Source organism: Ylistrum balloti, unplaced genomic scaffold (genome assembly GCF_031769215.1).
Source record: "Ylistrum balloti isolate Yb309-2 unplaced genomic scaffold, AGI_CSIRO_Ybal_v1 Utg371006, whole genome shotgun sequence".
Lineage (NCBI taxonomy): Eukaryota > Metazoa > Mollusca > Bivalvia > Pectinida > Pectinidae > Ylistrum > Ylistrum balloti.
The window spans coordinates 170,588-180,077 of record NW_026782561.1 but is presented as its reverse complement, the minus strand read 5'-3'; the positions used below and the strand labels follow the sequence as shown (position 1 = coordinate 180,077).

Below are 9,490 nucleotides of genomic sequence, written 5' to 3'. Positions count from 1 at the left end.
GCCTCTGATAGGACTTTCTCAAATCTTCAAGTCTGTCATAGTTTTCACATTCAAGTATGCTATAAAGATCTTCCATTGTACATTTCAGTTCAAAAACGATACCATTGAATGTCCACTTACAGTTTTTTTTCCAAAATTCTTCAGCGTTCATCACTTACTTCCATTGTAATTTTCAGTTCCTAAACGATACCTTTGAACGTCCTGTTATAGTTTTTTTTCTTTTCAAAATTCTTCATCTTGTATCACTTATTTCATGGGCGCTGCCATTTTGAAAAAGGAACAAGCAGCCGATAGTTTTTACGTCAATTTATAAATAATATGATTGATAAGCTGGTTATCAACCCATATAACATTAATGGACAAAATAATAAAGCACTTTGAATCTCTGTAATACTGGCGTTCATCTGTCGTCAAATTTGATATGTTTTAATGTTATAATCCGCTGTTTATCGACTAGTTTATCATCCTAGTTTATCTTAGTTTTTTAATCACTTCCGGTTACAGTCTCGGCCATGGCTCCGTCAACTGCAGACATCGTTGCCGGTTTTAAAAGCGTTTTAATTCCACATTATATTGGAAATGTCGTACTAGCGCTTTCCTATTTTGTGATGAAGACATTTCCTCCGATATGCTCACGTTTATTTGACGACTGCAGTCTGGAATTGGTATGTATAAGCAATCGAATCCAATGCTTGTGACCTTCTGGCACGACTTCTGAGCGTCACCTGTCAACTTTAGATGTAACGCAATTAATCATGTAAACATAGCGTTTGTGAACAGCAGTTTTCTTATAATCATACAAAATTTTGTTTGGTTTGTACCATAAAACCCGGGCTATTGTCATTATTAATACAAACGGATTTCTTTTAAAATGATCAGAAGATGAAATTTCGGCACATCGGAAATTAAACCTATTTCAAAATTTTAAAAGAGTATTACTTCATCACATGAAATCTTTTCTATACTTACTTGCCATATTGATATATTTCACAGTTCTGAAGTGATTTATCAAAAAAAAAACCCCTATTGTATCATACATCATTCGTTGTAATATTAATAAAATCATAAGGAATGAGGCTTTCTGTATATGTGAAATGATGCCATTTTGGAACGACAAATTATTCTGTGATGTAGTGTTTGTGACCATGTTTACTCAGGCATTGACTAATCTAATAGATGATTTGTTGTAGTTTAATTTGACCACTTGCTCATTGTTTGAAATATGAAAATAATTCTTTGGGAAGCCAAAGATGTCAGTCTTTCATTCACTTTGAAGTGGAACAATATGCATGAGAACTCTTCATCTGAAGCAACAGGGTTTAACCGTGGTGTATACCTTATCGACACACAACTGATCTCGGTTTCATGATTGATGTATAAAACTTTCCCTGGGTTATGATCTTAATACTACACACTTTGGATTGTCTTAAGGGATTGCAGAGTCTGATTCTGTACATGCTGATTTATCATGGCTCCATTGCAGTTTGCATTTATTCAAGTCATGTTGCATGTGTGTTACATGTTACAACATGAACAATAAGACATCATAATTGTGACCTTGATTACATGAAGTGTTTGCTGACAAGATTCTGTGATTTTGTTTAAAAAATGTGCCACATATGCATTTAGAATTCTTATTCTTGCTTTAATTAGATATTTATTTCTGAAAAATGAAAATATAATGAAGATATTTTTTATATATTTGCTCTTGTTCATTCTTGTGCTTAATCATGATTGTGTCTGTGATGTGAAATTACTTGTTCTATACTGATTCTATTCATAAATGATAAGTGTGTGATTTTAGATTTGTTTGTTGTTTTCATTACAGAAAGAGTGGGAATGGATAACTTTCCTTGGCTGTATAATTGTACTGAAGAACAGAAAACAGGGTAAGTTTGTATAAATAGGTGTTTGAAATAAAATCTCATTCTTGTAAAACTATATATGCTTTATTCTCTGATACTTTTTAGGTCACCTGACTCAAAAGGTCAGGATAACCTATAGTAATTGTTTTGCCAAACATTGTGCTCCATCTGTTTACATAAACTTTTCATATTTTAAATTTCTTTCCAAGTTTCATAATGATTGACCTGAAACTTGCCATCCTTGATTCTGAGATGGTACTGACAAAGTGTTTTTATTTTTTGGGCATGATTGAAATCCAAGGTGGCTGACATTTTGAAAATGACATTTTTCATGTAATGAGTTTCGCTGGTGCCATTAAGAAAAGTTAGCAGGATGTTAAGGAAGCCTCCTCAAAACATTAACATTGCAGTCACATGCACTATGGTCATTTTTATAACATGATGTGGTTGTTGTGCATTTGTACTTTTCCATCTCTTAAAAAACACACACATCTTAAACTCCTTTACCAGTTCCACAGTTGCCATTACACTGCTAATGCTAATGTTGGTTAACAAAAAAGTATAATAGCTATTTTCAAAACGCATAATAGCCATTTGTACTTTTCCATCTCTTAAAAAACACACACATCTTAAACTCCTTTACCAGTTCCACAGTTGCCATTACAAAATAACATATTAATGATACTCAGTTTAATGTTGATCCTAAATAAAATACATATCTTAATTTTCTTCTCCAATATTTTCAGATCATTAATGAGTATTGGAGTGGTAAATTAAGATCTGTATTTTGATCAGATTTGACCCCTCGATTAAAACTCACAGTATTGTTGACCATTGATGAAATGTAACTTGACCAATTAGATTTATAAACAATTCTTTAATTGATTAAATACTGACATTTTTCGTATCTATTGACCAGAAATGTAATCGATATCAACTGATTGTATTTTAATTAACCTACAAGAAATGTTACATCAGGAAAGAGAACATTAAGCAACTTTTCCTGATGACGTGTGACATATTAAATACAGTACAGGGAAGATGAATATGCATCAATTTGTTTGATTAACAAATATTGGACATATCTATCTCCGAGTAATTTTTTTGAGGGTTTAAAAACTTTGTTTTTTGTTCCGTTTTAGCAACAGTGGGTGCTTATGTAAACACGGCATGCTTATTTGCCAAAGTCTTGTGTGGCTTTATGTTCTTCAGGACCAATTCTCTGTATGGCATTTTATATGGAGTAGCATGTTTAAGTAAGTATGTTTAATACATTACTTAATAAATATAGACCATTGATGAGGTCACTATGGTGTTATATTAACTCTGTAGAAAACTATCTTCCCTCCATCACTTTCCTCGGTCATTGTAAATATTTCAAATAAATATAAAGCCAGGATTAGAATATCAAAAATTATCCTCTAAGACACGTACATCATATTCTGGGGCCCATATGGTCCGGCTGTATTAAATTTAGAAACATTGCAGGGTTTTCCATAAGCATATTCTGGGGCCAATATGGTCCGGCTGTATTAAATTTAGAAACATTGCAGGGTTTTCCATAAGAGCCGGTCACCGGCCAATTTGACCGGCTACTTTGATCATTTGGCCGTCTACACCAATCCAGTTCCGTAATAATGTTCCGTACACGGCAGGCCAGTCTCCTACTTTCACTACACAGCCTACTACTAACAAAATTATGGAAAACCCTGCATTGAAGCCCAATTTTTATATATGTGGTAATTCACCTACAAATAATGATCATTTATCTAATCAGTACAAGGGAAAATCTTAATATTAGTAATATATATAGTTATGAATCTGTTTATGTAAGTATTGTTGTTACATTACATGTACACAGACTTTAATTTCTGTAAACAATTGTTCTTGTTTGGTGATATTTTGTGATCTGTTTGATAAGAGTTATGTCCCTTGTTCGATGTTTCAGTAACAAGTTGCTAACTTTTTTGACATTTCAGTACACTTTGTATTCCTGCCAGAGCCAATGTACACAGGTCCAGAGATGGTTACATACTTCCGGGGACCAAACCTAGACGTAGGTTTTCTAACCTCATTATTACTGTTACAGTTATGTATATTAGGTTGATGCTGTGTATTTTCATAACATACCACATCAGCAATTTACATTCTGTTCAAGGTATTCATTTTGGTTGAGGAAATCAAACAATAAATATTTAAAGTACAATGCATTGAGGGACTTATAAATGCTACACTTCATCTTAAACATAAGGAAATAAGGAAATAGTACTCAAAATTGTTAATTCTCTATAGATACAATAAGTATGGAGCTGAGAGAGCTTCAGATGTGACATGAAAAAGTACATTTTATCACATAGGTTTTTTTTTGACTCATCAAAAGCTTATTAAAATGAAAAAATAATAAATTTTTTCTGTATTGAATTTTGTATGAAATTGAAACTTACGTAAGATCCTATATTTATCAAGAATGGATATAAGTTGGTATATATGCAGATCACCAAGTTTGTTGTAATATATGATAAAAATGTATTGATATGTTTGTAGGAAGAAATTAAGCGTGACCGAAGAGTGACGTGGTTGATTGCATTTTATGTGGCCTGGTCTCCCCCTTGTGTATCATTCGCCAGCCTATTTTCTGAACTCTCAGCAGAGTAAGTACTGTTAAATTTGTTTGTGAATAATCATTAGATATGTCAGAGAGAATTTATATGAAAAATATCAGCTATGATGCCAGTCATTTCCAGTAAATACAGTAATTTAGTGATGTACATTGTTTGTATGTATCTATTATAATCTTTTGATATGATGTTTGTTGTGTTTCAGATACAGTTTGGACAATCTAAAATTTGGAAAAATAGATATTTCAAAGTATCCAGAAGTAGCAGAAAAGTAAGTATTTGTTAATGTAAGGATTTAAAAAAAAAAAAAGAAAATCCAGTCATACGTTTACGAGCTGTTATCGGTCACATCAACATTAAAATTTATATCCTAAAATGCAGGTGCAGTATCTTTTCCTATAAAAAATTCTGACAAAAGTGTTCATTCTCTGTTATATGGCATTCTTTCCAAATTTAATATGAAAATAATTTCCTACAGGTCATCTTTTTTTTAAGATTTATTGTTAAATGTTCCAAGATGGCAACCAAGCTCTGATGTAATTAGTTACTGTGATTCAACAGCTTACTTTGATTTTCAGATAAAAATGGAAATCAGAGATACCAGACTTTCCTGTATAATGTTTAAGTGGATCAGAGATACTGAGCTTTTTTGTATAATGCTTAAATTGATAAGAGAGTATAGTGTTTAAGTTGATTAGAGATAACCAAATTCTCCTGTATAATGTTTTAGTTGATCAGATACCAAACTCTCCTGTGTAATGTTTTAGCTGACAGTATTTGTTATCAGAGTATCATTTACAAACAAGTTTATGTAGGAAGAATTTTGAACAAAAGTCATTTGAGGACATTTCTAAAGTGTATAACTAAGCTGAAGGAAGATAAATGTTTTTTTTCCAGATACAGAATCAATGCAGGTGCCATGTCAAGACAGTTACCAACAATAATAATGTTAGAAGGTGGTGAAGAGACGATGAGGAAACCCTACATATCACCAAAAGGCACAGTGGTCAGATATGTGTTTAACAAGGTTTGTTGTTGCCCTCTGTGTATTGATTAAAATGTATGCACGTCTCTTAAACTTACGATTACAGGACATTTCCATGTTGGTTATGGAATTTTCAGAATCTGTCAAATTGATCTTTTCAATACATTTGTCCATAGTGGTATGTGTGTCCGTAGAGGCTGCAAAACTTTTCACTATAACTTTCCAATGTGTATTCATAGTGTTAAAGATTTTCAGTATATTTTTGCCAGTAGATGTATGTGAATGTCCGTAGCAATTACAAAGCTTTTCAATGTATTTTTCTGGTGTGTGTGTTTACAGTGGTTACCTTGTTTGCTTATACATTTTTTTCACTCTCTGTGTTGTCAAGCGTTTAAGTGTTCTACTTATATATTTCCTGTATATGCCATCAATGTTTCTTAAGCCTTTGTATTTTAAACAAGAATTACTCTATCTTATTGGTTGTCTGTCTTATTATACAGATGACGTACAAGAATAATATCGTGAATCTCCTATTTTTTTAACTGATTTCGGTTTTTCTTCTTGTGTTGCAGCAAAACATCATTAAAGACTTTGAATTGAACATTGCCTATGATAAATGTAAAAAGAATCCCTTGAAACCTAGAAAGTCAGATAAGGAGAAAACAGAATGATCAACATGTGGATTTCTGGATTAAGACTTACCATGGGTGTTCAAGAGGTGTGGTTATGTGGATGTAGTAAAATGATGCAAGGCCAAGACTGATGACATGCATTGCATTTACATTAGTTACAAATACAGTGGAAAACGCTCAATGATCTGAAACATCTGGACAACTTCTTACAACAGTGTCTACAGTGTTTTGGAGTTCTCATTATTGAAAAGGAATGAAAAGTGATATTAAAATCCTGTTCTTGTTGCATTTTTTTTTTATTGAGAATGGTAACAACATCAGTCAAAATCCATTAAAAACTTCACAATGATTGTTTTCTGTGTAAATTGTATGTTAAAGAGTTAAAGCTTTCCTTAACTTGTTAAAATATTTCAGCACGGATCTGTTGCCTTTCTAGTTATAATTACTTTGAAATAACTTTGTGTAAATACTTTTATTATTGTAAATAAAATTTGTATAAATGGAAAAACCGAAGAAAATTGAAAAGCATGAAAACCAATCAGAGTTTTGTTGTTTGAAGCATTCTAACAAAATATTTAATTTTCAAAGAAGATGAAGTCGTAATTGATAGTGTTATGGTCACTTTTGAAGTGCATTTTCCTTCCTTGATCTTTCCTGTGTTGCTCTGTGAAATTTCTGAGTTATTTGATGCCTTGTATATTTTTCCTTTTATTTGTATGTAACCAATTCATTGAATAAGCCATGATTTGTATTTTTCTAAAAAAGATATTTAAAGCGTGAAAGAATTACTGATGAATAAAAGGGAGTATATGTGAGAAATTTTGTAAGTAAAGAAATGCATGTTTGCTGGAAGAGTTAAAACTTTATAATAATATTGCAATGTACAGCGGATCCACGATAATCCGGATACTTCCGTTCCCGGCCAAAGTCTTCTTGAGTATCATTTTACCTGATTGTCGCCTAGTTTATTGAACCAGCCAAACTAGCCGAATTTATCTCCCTTGAATAAACCGTACTGATACGGTTGGTTGTTTTCATAATGTGTATACAGTTTACTGTAAAAACAAGTATTTATAAATGTCTTTCATGGTCTGATTATGTTTATTTTCGTAAATAATTGGAAAAAAACTACCATAGTGAAAGTTGTTATTCATGTTGTCCAATATTGCTGGGGATTCGTTGAATGTATATGTTCCATATCAATAGTGATGTTTATGTTTTACTCAAAACTACGTAAGACCCATACTTTCTGAATATGATATGCACCGCGGACGGTGTATTTACGTGTGTTTTACACAAGCCAGATTCTTTTTCCCGATGAATAAGATCATTTATATGTTGTGTTATACATCACTATTTGGAATTATTCTATTTTTAGAACCTAGTGACTCGGTTAAGTTAAAAAAAAAGACTGTAATTAAAAGACTTAAGATATATATTTTTCTGTCTTTTCTCTGTCTTATGTGTCACTGATTCCACAGAAATCTCTATTGTTTTTTCTAAGTATATATGTATATATATGATCAATATGTAGAAGCATTGAAGGATGATGGCCCCATTTTATTTATTTATCATAAATACATAAATATATATTTATTTATCATGAACGATTTACCTTTAACGTTGAAATAACGTTAAAAAATGGTAACTTTCGGTGTTCGAAATATCAATATGAAACAATAGTCACATTTCACTCCGTAAAAATCAAGAACTTGTCAGGTATACATACAGTAACTCAGTATCAATTATCCGACGTTTGAAAACAAGAACAAACCAAGACATTCTCTTCCATGTTTTCTTAACAATTCATTCATTTTGGCCTGTATCGGGGTCTACGATATATGCTCCACAGGTGAATGAAATCAACGTCACGGGAATTCGTTCCCGAACATTTCTCTCCGGATTGCAATATTTCCGGACTATCGGCGTCCGGATTATCGCGGGTCTGCTGTAAATGTATAGGTGTTTTGAATTGTTTGTGTGGATGTTGATGACTGTACTGTAGAAATAATTCTCATACTAGCGTTTCCTTAAGTGTGTAAGAAAAATAAACATGATCACTGGAACGTTAAGTGTAGATGAATATTTAGAATTAGTACGCCTATTGTCAAGAAACACGACAATAAGAATGAGAATATTTTCTGTACAAAGGTAAACAGAATTTTGAAGGACATCGTTTAATATTGGAAAGTCGCCATTGAACAATTGAAATAAATTTATATATCTCAAGGGTTTTTTTTTATAAAGTTATGACAAAAATTAATATTCATGAGATATATTCAAATATAGTTGTACACATAATATAAAATTGCTTTCCCTGTGTGAAATGACCGTCCATTTTTTTGTCATGATGATCTGTATAAATGTCGGAAAGTCAATTGACCTAAGGTATAAAACACACTTTAGTTAACTTATTGGACACGAATTTGTTTTTACTAAAGCATGCGGCAACAACTCCATGGAATTGATTTAAAACAACATTATTACCATATGTCAAGTCGCAGGCCATTACATTGTGTGCGCGTAGATCGATACTGATGTCGGATTTGTGTATCTACTCTTAAATACGTACCAGGATTTAAAATTGCTATATACATTTAACAGTTTAAATATTTTGATTATTTGCTATGAATATAAGAATGCAGAAACATGAACAGTAAGCTTTCATGTAATACATTGTCACACAAAATTATATGGAATGCGTTGATGTAGGTTTGTAAGTCGTTGTTAACCTCGAAAAACTAGAAATCAAACCTAAATATCACGAGATCCCCTGGAATTGTTAAATAAGGTTACCATACCAACATCTTTTGTTATTCAAGAAATACGTGATGGCTGCTTCTATTTTCTATTGGAATACCAAATGTGTAAGACTTTAGACCATTTTAATTCCCGCCATTTGTTGGGAAGGGTTGTGCGTGTGAATATGAAAAGAAATAAAAATGTGAAACATTTTTTTGTTTTTGTTTTGTTTTTGTGCCATTTTATAAGGAGGCTTGAAGCTAGGGAAACATATACTTACCAATAATTTGCTGATTACGGAAAAGAAAGAGAAATTCTGGCTCGGAACAGTTACATTAATCTCATGATATGAATATTACAGACCGCCATCATACATATACACAACAATGACGATACAGTTACATGTGTTAGTGGAGATATCTACCTATCACACATCAACTGGCAAAACAACACAAACATTACTGGAAAACCAAACACTACACCAACAATTGATGATTATCCCAACAGTCAACTCCTTCACACGAATGAACGATTAACCGACTAGAGGATCAAACAACCTTGACCTTAGCCTCACTCATTGACCTTATCCTCACTCCTTAACCTTAACCTCATTCCTTGACCGTATCCTCAATCCTTGACCTTAGCCTC

The 9,490-nt window shown here is 32.3% G+C and overlaps 1 protein-coding gene across 1 annotated transcript; it reads left to right on the top strand.

Annotated features, from left to right (window-relative positions):
• Positions 1-512: 512 nt before the first annotated feature.
• LOC132560047 (thioredoxin-related transmembrane protein 2-B-like) lies at positions 513-9,054 on the top strand. Its single transcript, XM_060224704.1, has 8 exons — positions 513-665; positions 1,829-1,889; positions 3,008-3,121; positions 3,845-3,921; positions 4,410-4,516; positions 4,689-4,754; positions 5,381-5,510; positions 6,041-9,054. Exons 1-8 carry the CDS (start codon positions 513-515, stop codon positions 6,137-6,139), a joined length of 807 nt encoding a protein of 268 aa, XP_060080687.1. The 3' UTR covers positions 6,140-9,054.
• Positions 9,055-9,490: the final 436 nt, after the last annotated feature.